The sequence below is a fragment of the Bradysia coprophila genome, unplaced genomic scaffold, assembly GCF_014529535.1.
Source record: "Bradysia coprophila strain Holo2 unplaced genomic scaffold, BU_Bcop_v1 contig_138, whole genome shotgun sequence".
NCBI lineage: Eukaryota > Metazoa > Arthropoda > Insecta > Diptera > Sciaridae > Bradysia > Bradysia coprophila.
In genome coordinates, this window is record NW_023503409.1 from 3719496 (window position 1) to 3741348 (window position 21853).

General features: G+C 35.4%; 3 protein-coding genes across 9 annotated transcripts in view; 1 reads left to right on the plus strand and 2 right to left on the minus strand.

The window, feature by feature from the left end:
- Positions 1-10608, minus strand: part of LOC119073558 (protein jim lovell-like) — a 53687-nt gene extending 43079 nt beyond the window's left edge. Inside the window, exon 1 of the mRNA XM_037179114.1 lies at positions 10389-10608. The gene's annotated coding sequence lies outside the window, so the exon portion shown is untranslated. The remainder of the gene's footprint in view (positions 1-10388) is intronic.
- Positions 10609-11843: 1235 nt separating this feature from the next.
- On the minus strand, positions 11844-15110 carry LOC119073658 (transmembrane protein 11 homolog, mitochondrial). Of its 2 annotated transcripts, XM_037179261.1 has the most exons (4): positions 14915-15110; positions 14276-14399; positions 13235-13571; positions 11844-12650 (listed from the first exon to the last, which is right to left on the minus strand). In XM_037179261.1, the coding sequence occupies exons 2-4, from the start codon at positions 14305-14307 to the stop codon at positions 12483-12485; spliced, it is 537 nt and encodes a 178-aa protein (XP_037035156.1). In that variant the 5' UTR covers positions 14308-14399; positions 14915-15110; the 3' UTR covers positions 11844-12482. The 2 variants fall into 2 exon arrangements, with proteins under 2 accessions (XP_037035156.1, XP_037035157.1); XM_037179262.1 differs by lacking the exon at positions 14276-14399 and having other exon boundaries at positions 14915-15109.
- A 1629-nt stretch (positions 15111-16739) lies between these two features.
- Positions 16740-19697, plus strand: LOC119073494. 6 transcript variants are annotated; one of them, XM_037179003.1, is made up of 5 exons: positions 16763-16915; positions 17192-17330; positions 17408-17872; positions 17946-18119; positions 18196-19697. In XM_037179003.1, exons 3-5 carry the CDS (start codon positions 17438-17440, stop codon positions 19249-19251), a joined length of 1665 nt encoding a protein of 554 aa, XP_037034898.1. In that variant the 5' UTR covers positions 16763-16915; positions 17192-17330; positions 17408-17437; the 3' UTR covers positions 19252-19697. The 6 variants fall into 6 exon arrangements, with proteins under 6 accessions (XP_037034897.1, XP_037034898.1, XP_037034899.1 ...); XM_037179004.1 differs by having other exon boundaries at positions 16763-16873; XM_037179002.1 differs by lacking the exon at positions 17192-17330 and having other exon boundaries at positions 16740-16869.
- Positions 19698-21853: the final 2156 nt, after the last annotated feature.

Sequence of the window (21853 nt, forward strand, 5' to 3'; positions counted from 1 at the left end):
GTTTTCAGTTACTTTCAAAATGATTTATAAAAACATAGCTAACGCCGACCCGTACGAAACACCTATTCGTTTCAAAAGCCTTTAATGTGAAACTCTTCATTTCTCTTACTTCATTTTCTTCTCTGCTGAAAAACTATTCTTCCTTTTAAATCACTTACATTATCCACTCTTTGCCCCTTGTTATCATATACAATTAAATTGCCAGGCCCCGTACGAAGTCAAATTTCATAAATTCCTATTTAAACAGCTATATACCGCTATATTTACCTATATTTCACTGTAAATAAACATTTCACAGAGGAATATGCTATTATATAGCTCTATATGCCTGTACATAGCTCAATATAGCTGTATATAGGTATATATAGATGTCCATATATGTAATCCCTGAAACCCCTCACACTTAACACATTATTTCCATGTTAACAGAAACTCTCTAAGCATCATTTTTCCCACTTTATATCACTTTTAATAAAAGCCAATATGGCCGCCGGCAGCCATTTTGTTAGGAAACCGAAAATAGTACCGACGCTTTACATTCGTTAATACCTTTCAAACAAAAAAAAAATCATGAAATTCGGTCAAAATTTACTCGAGATATTGACAAAATACTCCACGTTCACTGTACGGCCGAGTAGCCAGATAAGAGCTCACTCCAAGAGACCTAGCTCACGCTGCGGAAAAAACTTTTTTTTCCCCGATTGGTACGGTCAATACCTATCTAATAAAGCTAAAACGAACGAAATATGTTCAAATTTGGCCGACCTACAAGCAAAAACTGCTTGCCGCCCTGTGCCTGTTCCACACCAAGGGGTCTAACTCACGAGTCGGTCATCCGATTTCCATAAACTTTTTTTTTGTCGATCGGTATTGTAAATAACTTTTATTTGACGTATCACTTACAAGTGTAACGTTTGAATGTCCTGAGATATCTTCGAAAAACCGTAAAGCACTTATTGGGCCACAGCTCGGGAGGGGTCGATCCAAAATCACTCATCTTCGAACTTAGCCTGTCTTTTGACATTACCAAACGGGAAAAAAAAGAATTTTCAAAATCGGATGCGTTTTACTCAAGTTATCGTGCAGACAGACAGACGGACAGACGGACATTTTTTTTTCGCGGATTTGGCATCTCTAGACAACCACAATAGGTTTCCCCTTACTCAGGGAGTCCAATTCGACGTGTTACAAACGTATGCGTAAACCTATAAGACCCCAGTACTTCGTACGGGTCTAAAAAGTTTTAACTTTTTTTGGCATATGATACGAGACAAAATGTCTTATAATTAGGTTCTCCATCGATAAAAAAAAAAAAAAAAAAATTGTCTTTTATTTTTAACGGGTTGTTTTACGTACATATGGATCGTGCATAAACTTAAAACTAAAGATAAAAAATGTCTTCAAGACCCGTGGAGGACGGTATCGTGCTCAAAATAGACGAAAAAATTTGTTTGTAACTCAATTGGAATAAACATTACATATACCGGGGAAAGCCTGATGTTCTGTATTTTGACATCTTTTAAGACAAATGTTCCTTGCTTGATCCTTATGAATCCAGTGCCGGACGGATTGGCTACCAACACGCCCATTGAGAAAAGAGTCGTAAAATTCGAAAAAGTCCCCCTTTTCATAAAAAACGCAAAAGGAACTTCGGGAATCGTATCGAATTATCAGTATATTGCCAGTCTTGCACTGTATGAATCACTGATATTTTCACGTATGCGTAAATTTTGAATAAAAACGTCCGTATGGAGGAATAGGAAGAAAGATGCGATCAAAGCGGATCAGTTGACTCGTTTCATACAATGACCCTATTCTGATTTATTCCGATGAGCGCCGAATGGACAGGGTCGAACTTATGTGAAAAAATGGTATTGTATTTACAAAAATGTTAACAATTGAAAATTCAATCTTATGAATTTGTCTCGACCCTAAAGACCAGATATAACTTAAACTTACTATCATTAGATGAAAATTGTTCACAGTCGCCTACAGTTGGTATACGGATGCGGAGCTGTGTTAAATTTTTTATTGCTGCATACAATGATCACACACGACGAGCATGAAATCGTGGCCGATTTTCTTGCTTCTGTCCAGTAAATACATTATTTTGTAATGTCTTATAGCAACAATAATTTGAATATCATAATATTTTCGACGTTATGATGGTATATTATTCAATGGGGCACAAATAACAAGCTACTGTTTTAAGTTTATTGTAGCATCTGCAGTTTCTGTATACTTTCCGTACAACATTATTTATTATAAATGTGTAGAGGTATACAACAGAGGAGTAGTTTTGCTGTTGCAAAATAGTTTTTTTTTTTAAACTTTCGTTCTTTTCTAACAATTAATTTGCTCGAATAATCACAAAAGTACGATGAACCAGTCTGTGTGGCAGCAAAATTTCGCTTAGTATATTTGCTCAGAAATATTGTACAATTTAAACAGGAGAAATTTGTTAAATAATGTGTGGGAAATTGTCGAATACAGTTGAATGGTCGATGGTGGATTTGATGTTTTCTCTATGTTTCGTCTCTATGATGAGCAACATTGGTCATTCATTATACCATTGCAATTATTTCCGAATATCAACTTCGTTTGTATATGAATGGTTAGAGCGCTACAACATTACCACTAATGAACACATCCTATATGTGTATAAATACACATTTATTTGAATTAATACCGTACATACAGATGGAGCTGTTACTATAAGATAAGGTAATAATTATAATCGTAACATGTCCCAGTCCAATCCTATAAATAATTGCATCAAATTTCATTCGTATCTAACATATTATATTCATTGAACTTTGTGCTGCTTGACTGTGTGCGGTTGTTATTTACAGAATATTTCGTATTAATCATTCCAAATTACATTTCTAACTCTAACCATTCAGTGGACTAACTGTGTACGGAAGACCGATTCCTCTTTTTTGTATTTGTCGACTGGATAACAAAACATTAATTAAATTTATGGATCGGAGAATGCAAATGTAGTCCAACCATTTAATGTAAATGATTTAGTTGAGGTAAGACTCCTGAATTACTGTCCGAATCAGTGTACAAACGGAGACATTGCTGATATGTACAGAAAATTCCTGAATATCTTAGTACTCAGATACTTAAATTTAAATTCAAACAAATGCTGCTTTTTACATAGTTTATCAGCCAAAGTCGTAAAAATGTTTCTAACATGGAAAACATTTTTAATTTCATTTAAAATAAAAAAAAACTTTGCTTAGGCATTGAACATAATTAATGTATTGTTGGTCTAGAATATAAAATTAAAACTTTCAACCCTATTCTATTTTCCACATATATACACTAGCCCTATTCACGTTAAAAAAATGTGGTTCAGATCGTTCGGAGGAATGTCGATTTCGTTTCATTATCGGACACTAAACAATTCTCTAGAACATCATAATTGACAAAAAATTGTTTCTGAGTCGCGCAACGCATTCAAAGTTTACATGAAAACGCATAGAAACGCATGGTAACGCATAGAAACGCATGCATTTTCGATTGCGTTGCGCGACTCAGAAACAATTCTTTGTCAATTATGATGTTCTAGAGAATTGTTTAGTGTCCGATAATGAAACGAAATCGACATTCCTCCGAAGGATCTGAACCACATTTTTTTAACGTGAGTAGGGCTAATATACACACCACACCATACACTTTCCACAACTTCATCATCACACAAATATTATATCGCATTATCGTACCGATTTGAAGAGGGTTGTGCGGCTAAAGATTCCCTGCAGTGTAAATGAAATGGTTTCATTTTTTCATATTTTTATTTTATTATTTCTAGCATTAATATTCAAACGCCCCATCGTCATACATGTACTGTAATCAGACTTTTTTTTTAAATTCACTTTTATTGGAAGGAAACAATTTCAGAACACATTTTATTATTTGAATTGAAATTGTTTTGTTTAGTTAAGTTTTTTTTTATTATTTTTTTTTTCAAGTAAGTATATTGTTATTATCGATTTTGATAGCCGTGGAAAGGAACTGGGTGAGGAATGAAAATGAGGTTGGGTAGGAAAGTGCACTTTGTAATTAAGGTTGTTGTTGATCATTAAATGGAATCGTGGGGTGATTAGATTATATTAACATTGAGTGCGGGCATATAGAGCGATAATTTTAAATGTTTCTTTTCGATAGTTGCTAATAATCATATCCTTATTTACCTCCTATGAATCAATAATATAAAATGTCGTTTTATATATAAAGACGAATCGCCCCTTTCGTACCTAAATGACCTAATCTTGACTCAACACTTTGTTTAAAGTAGTAAATTTTGATTAAAGTCTGTAATGCCGTGTTTGGTCCTGTCCATGTGGCATTGCTTTTAAAAATATAATAACACCTCTTTAAATTCTTCAAAGTTAATACATAAAGGCATCTTTCCATGAGTGGCAATCGCCCTCGTAAACTCGGTGCCACTTATTAATGTTTTGGTTTGTTCATTTATATACCTCACTGACAACCTTTACGGCCCACAACAAGCGCAGTCTGGACAACCGTGACTTCCGAAGTATGTAAATATGATCTGAGGAAAGTTATCTGATTAATAGATTAAGATTGGCTCGTTCGGTATGTGTTTTTTTTATCAAGATGGAAGCACGGGGTTTCGGTGGGTTTTTAAATTAAGTGTTGCCCACATTGCAATGTCAAACATATGTAGGTCTGTAATTTGTGCTAGGTGAAGTCCTTTTTCACCAAGCGATCAGCGTAACCTTCCAATTAAAATATCTTGAACGTGTGGCAACGTGAAAAAAATAAAAATCAAAACCAACCAAAAACTGGTGGCGATACACTTGTCAACGGGTAATACATAAACAAATTCCTTAATCTATTGATATCTCGCCTAAATCTAGGCTAGATATATGCCTACAAACTAATCGTATTTTAGTTACATCATACGAGTCATACAGTGTGTACATCGTTGCAGCCACCAAATACACTGTACTAATCAAAATTATGAAGCTTGAGTGAATTTTTGGAAGCTACCAATGTGATATAATCGTTAGAGAAATTCTATGTGGAATTGTCTGACACGGGAATCGAAAATAAATAATTTTAGTTGAAGGCTAAAGACAAATGATTGCCAGATCTGTTCTTCGAGATTCCATTCCGTTTAAAATAAAATAAAAAGCGTCGGCAGAGTTCACGAAGCCAACTATGGCACCATCCTTGCAAAATACATGTATTGCCGTAACAATTTACAAATTATATTTTGTGAAGTGTTTTGGCGTTCTATAGCATCCTATTTTTCTAAGTGCAGTAGCAGAAAAGAAGGTCAGGCTAATAAATAATATTAAGTACACTCAATAGTGGGCCTAACAATTTCTATTGTTTGTGAAAGGATCTTGTTGAACGCTAGTTTAAAATAAGACACTGTTTCGTCTTATAACAGTCCCGTGTGCCGATGCAACAGATATGTTCGGTACATTTATAAAGACCATTTATTGCTTGAAAGAATCACGAAAATAGTAAAGGGAGTTTTGTCCTTTCCACTTTCATCAAGTTGCCTTTAAGCCCAACTCAATGCTAACTAACAGAATCTGATAACAACACTTGATAAGCAAATCTGTCCCTGCACAAAATTTATCTCAAACCACCAATGTTCATGCAAAAATTCACCCAAACTGAAAACCGATAAAAGGCGTTATTTTAAAAAAATCTCATACCAAGCGACTTAATAATTTATTTTGTCTCTCTCTTTTTACCCTGAGCATATATTTTCAGCATTCATTAATAATATATTCATAAAAAATTGTCCTGTTTTTTAGCATTTTTCCATAAATATTCATTCAATTCTCCCGCTTCCTTTTGTTGAAAATATTAAAAAACATCCTCCGTCCACTTCACCATCATGGCTGAAAATTCTCATTCCTACAAATCATACATACTGTGCACACCAGCCATTGTGTTATTTCGTATTTTAGATATAAAAAAACATAAAATAAAATATTACAAAAAAATAAAATAAAAATTGCAAACAAAAAATATAAATCGAAAAAAGGCCCCCCGCGCCAAATGTGCGGCTCCGTTCGATGAACGAACATTTTCGTGTTTTTTTCCAACATTTTATTTTGGTTTGAGTGAATTCGCGAAAAAATCTACATCTCCAACTCAGCTGTGTACATTGCGTTTACGAAGCATAGCATTTTTTTCATACAAAATATAGCATTTAGCCACCCCATTCCATCAGCAGATATATAAACCATCAGCCACATATCGCATCCCTTGCCATCATTCAAAAAGCAACCCGTGCTCACCCAATGTCTCTATCATACGTGAGATTGCGATGTACACGAAATGATATTACGAAACTCATGTGACTCTATATATATATTCATATACCACGCATATAAAATATCTAATGTATCGTTGCACTGTACTGTACTTTTCGCACGAATAGACCTACTATAACCCTCTAGGCTCTCATATGTGGTGGGCTCACCGATGACGTTAGTCGATACCTTCTCCGTTCGTATTTTAATACATCCACGTACTCTGTTCACTTGATATTCCAAAACAATTGGAATGAGAAACGCTTTTCGTTGACCTCCTCATCCCGATGACGGTGTATTTTGCTGTGTATATATGTACGTACATGTACACTCGATTTGCAATGAGGGATTTTCTACATTTCGCGGATATCATACTCTGTTTTTGGGTTGCTGTTGTTGCTGCTTTTCTCTCTCTTTATGCGAACAACATCGCGGGAATTCCCAGTAACAAATCCTGTGCTATAGAATACGATGGTGATGACGACGGCCACGACGATTCCGTTCATATTTTTTTCTGTTCTCTGTATTGTGTATATATTCTCAATCGGGATATATGTAGAGAGGGTGGTCGTGGGTGATAACGGTGGTATATTTCGCTGTGGAACGAGATTGAAGTTCAAATGGTGGGTGTATTGTAGACCCCATAGAGTATAGAGGCCGCTTCAAAATGATTGTGTGTTTGATGGTTTGAGAATTGGGTGGCTGCGGGCGATGATTTAAATTAGGCTTGAATATATAAATATAAGGGGAGAAGCGTCCAGTATTCTACAACATTCAGAATGGATCAATATTACAACACCCTCGCGCAATGTCTGGATTTTTTTCCAGCGAAAATGTTTTTATTTTACTTTTTCTGTTATTTTTAATGAATTTTAGAGTATATTGGATGCAACTTTCACGGAATATATTTTTTGGTGTGTCGGCTCTATGTATTGAAGTTGTAGATGCTGTGCTCGTTTCGTTGAGTTAATTAATATTTGAACAGACCATTTCAATTTTATTTTTGAATTATTTGTTTTTTTTTCTCTTCTTTTTTTTCCTTTTTGGAAGTATTACTGCTAGAAACATTCTGTCTAATGAATTCCATAATTTTAATCCAATTTATTGTATATAGATTTTAGGACAGAGCAGAAGGTTGTTTCAATTAAAAATTGATTTAAAAAAATTTGATAAAATACTCTTCCGGGTCAAGGATACCTTTGAAGATTCTTAACCTTTTAATAAACGGCAAGCAAATCGTCACATAAGTAACCAATTTCTACTGTTTGAGAGGATCGTGTAATGTTATGTGTACAAAATGTTTGAGATGGTGAAATGTTAGGCACCTCAATGAAACTTCACAGCATCATTGAAGTTCTTTTGTAAAACTAAAACAAATCAAATGTTTACAAGACGACATTTATGCGAAAAATTAGAGTCAATTGTTTTCGTTCAAAATTTGCTGTTATCATCCGCTCAGAGAATCGTATTTGTGCTTGACTATAAAAGTTCACCAGCGCACCAACATGCTGTACATGTTATGCATATTGTGTTTTTGTGTCACATTTAAATTCATAATCTCTAATTAAACTAACAGTGAAATTAAAATAAATTAGTTAAACAACATCATCCAACAACAGAAATTACATTTTTATTTAAATGCAAAAAGTACATCAACCGGAAAACCGTTTCTCGACATGAAATATTCTCTTCCTGGCGCTACTAATAAAACCGAGCAAGTGTTGTTTGATATTTTCTATAAATTTTTAAGAGCCATTATGCATGTGCACACAAAGTTTTCAGTATACTTTAAAGCACATTTATATAATAATAATTTAATAGTAGGTCAAATTGCGGTTAGCATCGTAATAAGTTATGTTAAACAAGATCTGATTCAATTGATTGAAGCGTGAAGATGGTACAGAATGACTCGGTTTTAATTTTCCGTTTCTGAATCTTCAGAGTTTCTTTTATTCGAGTAGGAGTTAGTGTTTTCCGAGTCGTTGATGTTAATGTTTATTCGTTTAGTTTGTTTTAATTGTTTTGTTTATTTTAACATTTTTTTGTTGTTGAATTTAATTATTTTGAACATGAAAGTACAAGTACAATGCGTTACATCACCACATAATGTTCTGGTTAAGTAGTTAGAGAATGACTACATTGGCACAGCGGGACAGATGCACATGCGGTGAGATTAATTGCGAAATAAAAGGAACTAGAATATGATTAACTTTGTCAATGTAAGAGACTGCAGAAATATTTACATTTTCCTAAATTTTCAAAAATAATCTCACGTTGGTAAAAGCCAATTTCAATCATTTCTACGCCATTATGATGTTCATAAAGAGAACTATAATTGAGCGTTATTTATTCAAAGGATTAGTAAGCTGTAAAAGAGGAAAGAGGTATAGCGAATACCATGCGCGAAATCACAGACAATGATTTAAATGATTTTGGAATGAATCCGAAACGAGTCTGATAACAGCTAAGAGTGAAAAAAGAAGGCACTAAACGGTAGAGGCGGGACAGAAAGTAGTAGTAATAGAGTAAAAATGTCAAATTTTCAAGAATTTATAGCCAAATAAAAGCAACTACACATTCAACATAAGCTACATGATACAGTCATCATAGAAGACATTCGTAGCTTGGAATTGCCGTAAGATAGAATGAAAAACGACCAAAGGTGAAAGTAGATGAAAGTAGATGAAATTTGTCTTTTAAGCGGTTTGGCTTGACACTGCGTCGTTTTATTGCCGTTTCTTTTTGTTCGTTTGGTACAAATTTCTATATTTGTTTTCGCTTGATTTTCAAACGACAAATTCAAATTTAAAATATTTCGTTTATCACCTTGTTTTGAGGTAGGTGGCTCCATCTATGTTACAATAGTTGACTAATACTCGAAAGCTCGTGATAAGTTATACCATACATTCAATGTATTCAGTCATTTGCTGAATACATTAAATTGCAGCTTTCCTAGAAGGTTAGTACTGCAAAGAAAACCAACTACAAACTAGGACAATTAGTTCACAAGTCGCTCTTAATGATTTTTATTGAAAAGTTAAGAAGGTCATCGATGTATCAATGAATCTTAGGATTCAGAGTTATTTTATAAGTTTACTTCTGTTCGTTTCAGTCAAATTAAAAGAAATAGGTAACTATAGAATCAATCATTACCAAATAATGCTGAGGACCAGCCGAATAAAATTTTTCAAAAGACTCAGATATGGATATCTGTATCAACGGAACACATTTTTGTCGCTTCAAAATAAAAAGAATATTCGCAACACTGCAACTGTATTGAATTTTGACTTTGACTGTAACGCTTCAAACTTATTAAATTTCAAACATTCACGAAGTTAGTTGAGAGCATATTCACACGGTATGCATGACAGGGCCTATTTTTGGGACTTTTAATTCTCAAAATTCTGAAAAATGTTGAAAAACATTTCCAACAAAATTCGGGAACTTTTTTGAAATTTTTTCAGATTTGTTTCGATTTGTTCGGATTTTTCAGCATTATAGTTGTATTGCCAATAATATGCCCTGATACATGATACACATACCACATTGATAAGTTTTGGTATTTCATTTCGATGTTTCATAGAATAATGGTGTATTCGACTCAAAGACGTATATGATAGCAGATCTGCGGAGTTAGAATTACAATCAATTAATTGAACTCATAATACACTCTTAATATCTTCTATTAAGATACTTTACCCGGCTAAGCTGACATGCTAATGTAAGGCAAATTGCAAACCTTTAATATCTTACTCCCAATATTACCATGTTCGATCAACTAGATTTCAGTAGAACAAGTTATTGTGAACATGCATCTACATTCTACATGAACACGACAGTATAGCATAGCAGGACAGTATGTCCGGAGTGAAAATAATAATAATAAAGCAACAAGTGGTTGTTACCACAAAATGGCTTTACAATCATAAAACGGTTCGGAATTTATCATCGCTGCGGTAGGAAAAGGTTCAAATAGAATCGGCTTCTAGGACCAACTAACCATCATCTTCAGGTCAATAAATATTTAAATATTTCAATGCGAAAGTGACAAATAAACAAAAACAAAAATGGACTTACCGAAATCGACCAACAATACGACAAACACAATCAGTAAATTCACTAGAGCACAAAACACTGTTTATGACGATGTTATTTGTGGCCAACACAATAAGAAACAAAACTTCTAAACAAATGAAAAAAATAAATCAAAAGAAAAACTAAATCAACTGAAGAAAACTCTACGACATCGTCTCCATCGTCTCGATGCGTCTTTTTTGTTGTGCGTCGATATGTCAATGTCATTTCATTGCATTTTTTCGATGCTGCTATCTAGCGGTAAAGTTGTGTAGTTGCTGTTTCGTGGGGATTTTAAAATTAGTTTAAAGGTTACCATTTGTGTTGTGTTGTGACAGTAACTTGGAATTTTGTATCCTTCTCGTTCTTACGACTTTGAAAAATATTTATCTTACTCGCTTTTATGGGGCAATTCAAAATTTTTGTAGATTCATCTTCATGTATTTAACTTCTCGCGTTTGCACAATGTTAACGTGGAGAAAATCGGTGGCAGGTTTCTTTTGCTAGAGTTCAATACAAGGGCCCCTTTCAATAGAACAAACTGACAAAATAAAATGAAAAATCATATGTTTAAATGTGTACTTCCTGTAAAGACATAAGAGGGACTCTTAATGTCAAAAGTAAAGGGACTCAAAATGTCAAAAGAATACTAAAGATGACGTTTTCGTTTTAGTGGTGTGTGTGATATAATTTTCAATGAATTTCGAGTCATAATTCCTCTAGGTAGTCTACCTCTATGGTTCAATATAAGCGAATAATGACTCCCGATTGCCTTTGGGAGACTTTGGTGATTGTGATCCTAAGCCTCGTCCTAAGCCGAAGGCGCGGATCATAATCCAACTCGTCAAAATAAACATTTGGACATAGGTGCTTATAATTTTTTATTGTTGGTTTTCAACTTATTCCGAAGGAAAACTCGCACGTTTAGAAAAATGGTCTTTATTGAAGAAGACTTACAAACAGAGTGAATCGTTCACTAGGATCAAACATTAATTGAATTAAAACCCGTTAACTAGATGTAATTCATGGGATCCAACATTTATGTGTCGATGCACAGATGAACCCAAACTCCCTCTCCGAGCTGATGCATAATGTTAGTCTTACCACACAGAGACATATAAAATGCATTACAAAACTCGGGATAAAAAATGAAGTCACGTTTTCGTGTGATGGTTGACTTCGGCTTCGCCTCGGGAACAACAAACTTCACACGAAACCTCGACGTTTCAACTTTTTATCCCTTGTCATGAACTATTACTATACTCGGTCACTTTACGTAACGTCGTGGAAACTTTTTAAAAACAACAATAACGAAAACCTTGTGGAACCTATGAACTTTTGGGACAGCTGGTACAACCATTTCAAGACTTTCCGGACTTTCTTTAAAATTTAACCCATCGTTTTCTTATCGTTCAGAAGACCTGCTTGCCTGTTCTCTCAGGAGAATTAAACACTTCGTTTATTTTGTAATTTCAAATGAACTTTACTACAACAAAATTCCGCTTGTGCTTTAAATCACTTAAATTCTAAACATACAAAATAAATCGAGTCGTCCGAACATGATTTTTTGATCAATTTACTAAACACAAACTAAAAAGAAAATTAATTTTTTAGCATTTGTGATATTACCGAAGCCTATGGTTCAAAAATGAAAAATTACAATTTTCGGTTTCTGTAAAAAAATGTTTAAACAAAAAGAAAATATTTCTACAAAAATGCAAGAAAATGTAAAGTATGGGCGTAGTTATTGGGCTCACTATTCTCATTATACTTTTGAGCAACGAAACATAAGACAATTAATTACTATATATTTCAGCCTATAAACGACTTGCGTCAACTACTAACAAACTTTAACAATTATTTTTCTTCTCACTTTAGCTTTCCTCAATAAACACGGTTCCGGTTTATGCCTATAATTATTTAGTATTGCCATTTTAGCGAATTGTTTACCGATTTTATATTTTATGTAAAATTTCACTTCACACTTCCATTCATCGCCTAGCCCATAATCTCTACAAGTATTCTTCTTGTTCGGCAATTTCATTTTTTTATGCTTAGCCGGTGCAATTCTAAAATCTCTATCCGTGTTCATTATTATTATTTCAGCGCCTCGAATATTTTCCATGCACAAAATGCTGCAGACAGCAGCGTCACACTTCGATGCAGATACTTAGCTTTGTTATTAGAACTAAAGACTAGGACTACTGGCGATGAGAAATTGTTGAGATTTGGTACTTTGGACAGTTTCTTGGTGTCACGTTCCACCTGAAAAGATCAGTTTTCATTAAATTTAGACAAAAACAAAATTCGACGATTTTCAAGCAAAAATTGTCGATGTTGTGGAGGATGGAGTAGTGGGGGATGTAATTTTCTTAACATCCGTTCTTATGTAACCACGAAAAATGTAACAAAAATTTTCGGATAAGATCGAGGACAACATTACTAGTGGGCGTAACTATCATATCTCTGGAAGTTGATATTTATGGAATTATCAGTCGAAATGTACCTATTATTAGTCGATATTTATCGATTTATCAATAAAACATTTATCAATCGAATGAAATGTCGAACAAGCCTGTAGCGTTCGCATAAGAAAATTGGTTGAGTAGCTCCAAAGATTTTACGCTCTTTAGCAATGTTACCCTCACAAAAATCAAAAAACAACTTTTTAGAACATGTATGTCCTCCGCTAGCGCGAAGACCGCATAATCCGATGAGTTATAATCGAGAACATAATCACATATTGAATAGCTCATCAAATAGCCAACACGTAACTACACGTGACACATGATTTTTATGACCCAGGACCAGGATGCAAATCTGAAATATTTTGTGAGTTCATGTCTTACCTGATATTGACAACAAGGATCGTAATTCCAACTGACGGTGTATAATCCCGTACAAAATACTGATATAGCACACAACGGTGCCGCACACATAGCCAACCGTTCAGGCCATAACGTGCCCGTCACGATTGACGCCAGTCCAGTAACGACAGCAGTTTTGTGTAGACAATTTCCTACTGTGATCCAGCGAGCAGTCTCGTCACCCAGCCGAGCTGGCTCGACGATAATATAATTGATGCGAGCTACAAGTGCCTTTTCCAATTCAGCTTCGAATGCTTCATGCGCATTTTGCACTTCGTATATTTCTTGGATGATGTGAGTGGTTGGCGACTTGAGTTCACTGTGGAAGGATAGATACAAAAAGGATTATCAAGACGTTAGTGTCTGCTTTTTAAAATAGTTAAAGTTATAGGCGAAAAGCTGGTCGAGGTGTTGGATTGGTTTCACGAAGACATATTGATCGTATAGTCGCTTGATGTTGCAGTTGGCTAGTGAAATGTGACAGTGTCATGGGAAACTTTTTTGCATCTCCGTTACTTCGTAGTCAATATTCTCTTGGAAACGACAGGCGTATCGCAATCAAAATTATTAAATCTGTTATTTCATTTAATACAAAATCTATTACTTCTCTACTTTTTATCAATATTTCTATATACGAGAACATTAGCCAGAGCTCATAGCTCATTCTTGTCGTCGTTGTCGATGTCAGATAAAATTGGACAATTGCAAGAAGTGAAGAAGTGGAATAAATTACGAAACCAGTTATTTCACCATCAACTGTCGCATCTGACGGATAAGAGAACTCCATGTCAATGTTCCGGACCTCTACCTCGAGCAACTTTTTTGTCCAAACAAAAAAAATCGTCAGTAAGCAACCAAAGAAAAAACACAATTTGTACATTCACAGTGGAAACGAATTAAACTTACACATGATTAGAGCCCTAGTGACTATAACAGATTCAACAATTCATGATAAAAAGCACTAATAACAAATCACACGTCTTCTACTGGTGTGTTTCGACTGTAAAACAAAAAACAACTCACTCTATTGGACTTAAGGGTTTGTTCGACGACATATTAACGTTTCGTAGTCAACTAATTTTCACACACACAGGCGACGATTTTTATTACCAAAAAAGACTTTTCGATGCCAAGAAATTACTGAACACTGCAACCGATGTTGATTTCGTTAACATGAAATGAGAGAAATTTCCAAAATAAATAGTTAGAGGAAAACGTAACACAAAGCACGTCAGACGGCAAATAAAAAGTTCGACAGACACAACGGAACAAAAAAGAAAACTGACTACAAATGATAAAGAAATTTAACCCAAAAACAAGATGAATGAAGCGTAGATAAAAGAAAAGTTCAAGGTTATGATTATTTGATGACATGATGACAAACAATCGAAGTGTTGAATTAACGGTCTATTCGCTATTGCTGATTTAATCGTTAGATTAATGCTTGATAAACAAAGTGGATTTGATTCGCAAAACAAATTTTCTTTGTTTGGCAAAGTAAAATAATAAAAATTCATTTCGGGACATTGCGACAAAAAGATTACATAAAATATCAGCAGCATTGTATATGTATATAACTCTAATCAAACACACCGAAATGTAATCATAATTCAAGGACTAATAACTTTAAGAAACAAAAAAATGTAACAATCAATAACATACCCATCATTTGCTGCCATTACGTTTTATTTTAACTACAAAGCTAATGTAACTCGATCAAGATTTCCTCAATGTAAGGGCGAATTTACAGAGAACCATACGATATTCCAAAAAATGCACAAACTTGACGACAACCCAATCTTTTTTTGAACAAAATATCGCACCACTGACACTGACAGACAGCTGAGACCGCGATACCTTTTGTTTTCAAATGTGCATCTGTCAAATGCTAAATCTTTTATTACCAGTTTTCCACTATTATTAGTTTAAAGAAAATTGTGTACTAGAAGCTATAGTATGTATAATGAAAGAGAAACACGAATAACCATAGAGTTGTAGAGGGTAACTCTATGCGAATAACAGTATAGAATAGAATATGTTAATTGAGGTCCTTGATCTCCTTGATGTGTTATGAAAGAACAGACACTCACAAAATCGGCTGGCATTGAAATTTGAACGCTTAGTGGATATTTGCAATGATGTCTAATGTCGGCCCGGACAAGGTTCTGAAAGAACAGGTTATGACACTTTCGAGTTGATGCGGTTGAGGCGGTGAAATCAAAATTTTCCTGTAGCGCCAACTAGGTGTGGAAAATTTTATATGACGATTCATGTCTTAATTGTCAAGATTTGTGTTTCACCCGCCGTCATAAGTGTCTTAACCTGTTCTTTCAGATCAATAACTAAAAAGACAAACTATTATGGATTTTTCGTGTTTTGAGGTCGAAAACGAGGGTTTTTCTGAAGCTTGTAAAATAAACCAGGCAGGAGCGGGGTGTTGAGGAATCTCGCGCCGCTTCATTCACAATAATTCACAAAGTGACATCTTCCTTATACAAAATATGTCAAAATGTGAATTATTGTGAATGACGCGGCGCGAGATTCCTAGCAACCAGGAGCGGATCATTGTCATTTGATCAAATGTCAAATAAGGAACCTAACACTTTGTTTGAAAATGAACTCAAATAAACACTGACATAAATTAAATAATTTTACTTACAAAAAGTAAGGCTACTAGATAGGTCCCTATTCAAATCAAGCGCTCTCGCCTGGTTTACTTTACTCTGCCGAGGTTTTTTAGACGTTTAGACCTCTTACATGAACTTCTTTGCGTATTTGTTTCGAACTGATTTTAGGCACCTAAGTGAAATGGAGCATGTCGTTTGTTGACGGTTTCTCCACTTGTTCTTGTCAGCAATTTTTCTATAGCTGAATATGGCGCTTTTGTAGTTTTCAGTATAATCTAGTACTGCTCTATTGCCTAAAAGCAATCGTATACAAAACAGATACGCAAATATTTCATGCTTCGAGGCCGAAAATGAAGGCAATTTTGGATTTTTTTTCTCGGATTTTCGGCAATTTGCATGAAAGATTACATACGCAACTCGCGAGAATGCCTAAAATCAATCGCCCAAGACACATAGGCTTCTTCCATCGTATACGGTAAAAACGAATTTCGACAGGCCGAAAACAAGCGACCGTCATCCACAGCAAACATAACCGCATCTTAAACAAATTTGTTCGTTTAAACTTCAAAGTGAGGTTGTGAATTTGTTGTTACTATATGTAACCTCCCACTAGTCAAGACGGTCAAGACAACACAAACACGTAATCTTCTCTATCGCATAAAAACCTGAGAGAGGCGAATCTGTGACAGAATTTCATATATTTTCTCTCACAAATTCGCCTCTATTAGGTTTTAAAGCGTTGTACGCGGTAGTGCTATTATCGCAACGCAACGCAACGGCCTGTAGAAATGATTAGTTTTTGCTTTCAGAACCTTGGTTTGTTAAAATGAAAGTGAACCGAGTAAGATCATATGGACATTAGAACCAAACTGCGCGTTGACATTGAAATATTATGAGAAGAAGAAAATCACAACATCTGTGATATGTATGTGCAAAGAAATTGGTCAAAGTTAAATTTTTGCTTTGTATTTATGTAGTCTGTACTGGAAAATAGGTAAAACCAAATTTATTTTTGGTGATTTGCAGGCGAAGAAAAGTGAATTCCGTCATGTTTTCTGGTTTGGACGCTGTTGTAGTCTGTATTTTGCAATTCACATATTTCGTTCAACAAATGAAGAACTAGATTTTTTCTCCTTTTTTGTTTGATACGTTCGCGTGACTGGATCCGAAATCTATGTCTATCTGAATCTATGTTTCCATTTGGTAAAGGAAATATGTAGATTACAAAAATAAACCAAAAATACGACCAGATCATAATATGTGCTGGAATTAACGTTTCATCGAGTGTATGTAACTTGTAATTCGATTTCAGTTAATTATAGCGTGATGAAGAGCGAATATAAAGCTCAAAATGTTGCGGAAGCAAATGTGTTTTGATTGCACTACGACGCCACTATAGTCTAAGAAGTGGCTATTTTCTTCGTCTCTTGAAAGCTTTTCCACTGTCTGATGTGCGTCATATCGGAAAAATTTAAGCCGGAACTTAAAGCGAATGTGGATAGCCTCATGCTTTTTCTTCTATTTCCAGATTTTTGTGATTAAAAACAGAAGAGAAGCAATGGCCAATGAAACAACTCGGCATAACCTGGTATCAAATCTGCCATTGCTGTTCGCAGGGGGCTATCCGACTTCCTTAGAGAAAATGACCGAATCACAACTCGAAAGATTCATTCCGTTCATGGTTCAGTGCTCACTAGGCAACGTTCAGATTGTTAATGCAGAATACAGTGAGCCAGAATGGTGGCCCGACACTGTACCGTTTTCAATACCGTTACGAACATCTACATATGGGCCCGAATGGCTTGATAGGCTCAAGTCAATCGTTAAAATATGTTACCGTTTCCACAACAACACATTTCTACTCCGGTTTTGCCATCAATTAGCCGCTTACCAGCCCGAGTCGTTGCGTTTTATTGGTAACTACAACGACACCACGTCTCTATTCGAACGTTCAAGTAACAAGCTGTTGGCGACATTCAGAAATGAGAATATGGTAAGTCTGGTCATCGATCACATAGAGGACAAAAAATTGGTTAAGTCTCATACCTCCTCTGCATCCATTACAGTTGTATGACCAAGGGTCAGTTAACAAAATGAGCAAAATTACGTTGCTGTCGTCGAGGAAAAACAACTCACAAAGCCAAATGATTGAAGAAACGGTTGATGCAGTGGAAACTGTTTTCGAAATTTATCTCTGTGATAATTGTGAGGCTGAACTGTATACCAAGGAAGCGTATGAAGTAAGTAGTATGCAAAAATTGATCTATGACAGCTACAACAATTTTAACATTTCGTTCCTATTCGTTTTACTTTCAGGAACATGAAAAGACATGTCACGAAGATGACGACGTAATTTTTTGTGGCGAAGAATTTTTAACGAATCCGCTCGACGAACCACACGAACAGCTCAAAGAGCAAGCAATATTTTTGCAAAATTTTTCGTTAGGAAATCCAAACTTACCGTTACCGACTCCGCCAAAAACGCCAATTAAGAAGTACATGGAGGAATCTTCATCCGGTGTAAAACGACGAATGCCTCGATGTAGTCAAATCATCTTAAGTAGCAATGTACCGTTTTCGTCACCAGCCGGTCAGCAACTGCTAAAGTTGTCCAAAACACACTTGGCTCACGGTTACGTGGCAGAGAAATTGGAACGTACCGAACGACATTGTTGTGCGCCACCATTGACCATTGGCGAAAGCATCAGTACTCGCATCAAGCCATACAAATACAACCGCATACCAGTGACCTATCGCCGTCCACAAGACCAAACGTACAGATGGTATAATTTTCACCGGCGACAATACTTTCAACGTGGGTATCGGCAAGCGTTCCTAAATTTAAATTGTGAAGAACTGAAAATTTGCAAACCAGTGACGATAGACCTGCCAAAAGTATCTATCCAGGATATTGAGGCATTTAACTCACAAAATCGGTGTGAAGAGTCGATGAATACCGATGACATGCCAGATACCGCCCTGTTCGATCAGTCAACTACTGTAGATGTGATAGACTTGTGTTCAGATGACGACAGCGACAATGAGCTTTCATACACTCATGGACATTATGATAATAGTAATGTTTCACAGACGGCTATAACTCCAGCATCGACAATATCACCTTCGTCATTCATTGACCCATTGCAGATGCCATTTGAAATGTACACCAAAGCCAGTGCACAATCGACCGCGTCCGTGTTCAACTCAGATACTAGCTACCAGTATCAGCATCACGAAACTCATCAGAGCTTTCTGAACGGAGCACAGGGTTCCATTGTAACGCAGATTGATACATTGACTGAATTTATGGACATCTCCATTAAAGCTGCAGAAGCCGAAGAAGCTCACATATCAATCGACTTAACGTTATAAAGACGCAATCAAATTTTTCATTGAATGAAATTGACAATTCAACATGGAACAACGTGTAACGTATAAGTTGTGTGTTAACTCGCCATTGTGCGTCAAAGACTAAACTCTCTTAGAGACTCTTATGACTGTGTAAACAAAACATTTACTAAAGATTCCAACACTAAATATCTTTAATTTGAATAATCATTCCGTTCAGCTTTCGTTTTTTTTTTTTTTCGTTTTCGTTTTTCGTTTCCATAAACTTCGATACACCCGTACTGAGTAATTTAAATTATGTGAATCATGTTTATGAAGTGCGAGCGGATGAAATGTGAAATGTAATAAAAGAATTTATATAATCTCGATTAAAATTAACTATAAACCACTCGATGTAAAGAAAATTGAAATTTTTGTTAAACTCTGTATAATAATACAATGATAAATTAAAATTAACATAGAACTACTGTGACCTGATTCTTTATGTATTCATAACCAAGAAGCAATAATAATGACTTCAGCAGATATTTCCGGAGTGGATATACACAGTTTTAGAATGAAATGAGAATTAAATTTGAAAATAAATATTTCCATTTGTTCATTTCGTTACGAAAATTTTCTTATACTTATGTCGATGATAATGCGGGAGCAGGTGCAAAAACCTCGTTTCCGAATTATTTTTTTTGATATTTCGGGCATCATTGTTAGTGAAACTGAAAGCTAAGACGGAAGGTTTTTAATGGAATAAAGCGTTTAGAGTCAACCTATGAAACGAATACATAGCTGCCCTCAATAATGCAAGTACAGACGAAGAAATCTTTATAATTCTCCTCTGAGGAATTGTAACATTTTCGCTGCTCTGAAAAATTTCACATTCATCTGTTACAGACATCGATGGAAAAGGCAAGCATTGCTGGCTAATGCCGGCTTGCAAAATACTAAGTTCAACAGAAGTAAAACATTCGATAAATATATGATGTACTTGCCGCCTGTGAGGGGTTTGGTGAATAATTAAGTATTAGGAAAAATCGTAGCAAGTGTGATTTTCACTTATGTTTATTAACCAACCAACCATATGTCTGAATTGCAGATCATCCGATCATTATCTAAGAGTTTAATGAAGTTTCTCAAGAAATAGTGAATGTGCGCGTCTAATTAACTCCGGTAAAAATTCTTCATTAGTTTATTCACCTTCAAATTCTCCAGTCACTTTTATCGTAACTTTTGAATTACTCTGTGGATTTGGCTGAAATTTTCAGGGTATGTCACGGACGTAATTCTAAGAAACTAATTTTAAGGAATTTTAATAAAAGCTTATAATTTCGGAACTATAAGCGTTTTAAGCTATTGAGCTATGGGACCTATAACTCAGAAAATATGGCAGATAGAAAGTTCGTTTAAAATACAAATTTATAGGTTTAATTCTAGTTGACACTTGTTTCAGGGTTTTCCCCAAAAATCTCTTGGGAGCTATGGCAGATAGAAAGTTCGTTTAAGTGTGATATCGCCAAATCTTCAGGTGATTGGGGAACAAGCGGTCTCCGATTTTAATGAGTGATAGCTCGTTGAATTCGTCAATCAATTCTAGGAAACACATGTCTTTCACTTTTTCAAAAAAAAAAGTTTTCTGTGAAAAGCGTTCAAAAGTGAAGACATGTCTGATGGAAAGTACATCCACGAGAGTTATGACTGAAAATATAGTGAATGTGCGGAGAGTCCGCCTTCCCTGCAGCTTCGATGTTCCGCGGAACTGAGTATGGGGTGTTGTAGCTGGCCTCACCCACTATCGTTGCACATATAAATGAAGCCAGTACTTTTGGGCTGCAAGGCTACAGAAGTCTTGGAAAAAAAGTTTGTGCCAAAATATACATTTTTTACTTTTTTCTGAGGGTCCAACTGCTGGAACAGCATCTGGAACGTTACTACGGTAGTCAGTTTTTATCGTCTACTATTCTTTTACCTTATCGCTATGTCGCGAATGTTATGTCGTTAAATATGATCCAATGTTAGTAATATCAAGAGGAAAATTATTACAATTTTCTCAGAGGATTTTAGTCGAATAAAGTGTGAGCGTATAGCAAGTAGGCGATGTCGAGTAGGCGATGTGAAAATGGCTGGACGTGAAAAATTTTTGCTCGTCGAATTTGTCTTAGTTTTTCAAGTTATTTCTTTGTTTTTTTGGTTTGTTTGATTTTAAAGTTGTTTACAATTGTGTCCGACTGTTTTCGCGAGCGATTGTAGTTTTTCCCGAATGAAATTTCGACGGACGGAGACTTAGACGGTGAAACGGGATGATTACCAACATTGTTTCTCGACAAGCTGCTCAATGGAATTCATGGAACTCATGAATTTGAGGGAAATGTCGAGAAATAGAGGCCGAATGCCAATGCGAAAACTAACAGGAGGAATATCTAACGGAGCTGTATCCAGGTCAAGCCGTGAAACCAGTGAAACTCGATGATGAATGAAGGCTCTGGTCGTGGTGTCAATGTGTTGCAAATACGGTTTGTCCCGCGTAAATGATACTGAAATTGTTAGATAAATTAGTCAACATTGCACTTTAACTCATACATATAAGAGCCTTCTGCTCATCATCGCTGATAATCTATTTCATGTACGCGTTTTG

What these genes read in the sequence shown, in the direction of transcription:
- LOC119073494 (XM_037179002.1), top strand. Translation starts at nt 17,438, where the DNA reads ATGGCCAATGAAACAACTCGGCATAACCTGGTATCAAATCTGCCATTG. An exon ending in CATTCAGAAATGAGAATATG is followed by an intron (nt 17,873 to 17,945) that starts GTAAGTCTGGTC and finishes CATCCATTACAG; the next exon opens with TTGTATGACCAAGGGTCAGT. An exon ending in ATACCAAGGAAGCGTATGAA is followed by an intron (nt 18,120 to 18,195) that starts GTAAGTAGTATG and finishes TTTTACTTTCAG; the next exon opens with GAACATGAAAAGACATGTCA.
- LOC119073658 (XM_037179261.1), bottom strand. Translation starts at nt 14,307, where the DNA reads ATGTCGTCGAACAAACCCTTAAGTCCAATAGA. An exon ending in AAACCCTTAAGTCCAATAGA is followed by an intron (nt 13,572 to 14,275) that starts GTGAGTTGTTTT and finishes ATCCTTCCACAG; the next exon opens with TGAACTCAAGTCGCCAACCA. An exon ending in ATCCTTGTTGTCAATATCAG is followed by an intron (nt 12,651 to 13,234) that starts GTAAGACATGAA and finishes TGATCTTTTCAG; the next exon opens with GTGGAACGTGACACCAAGAA.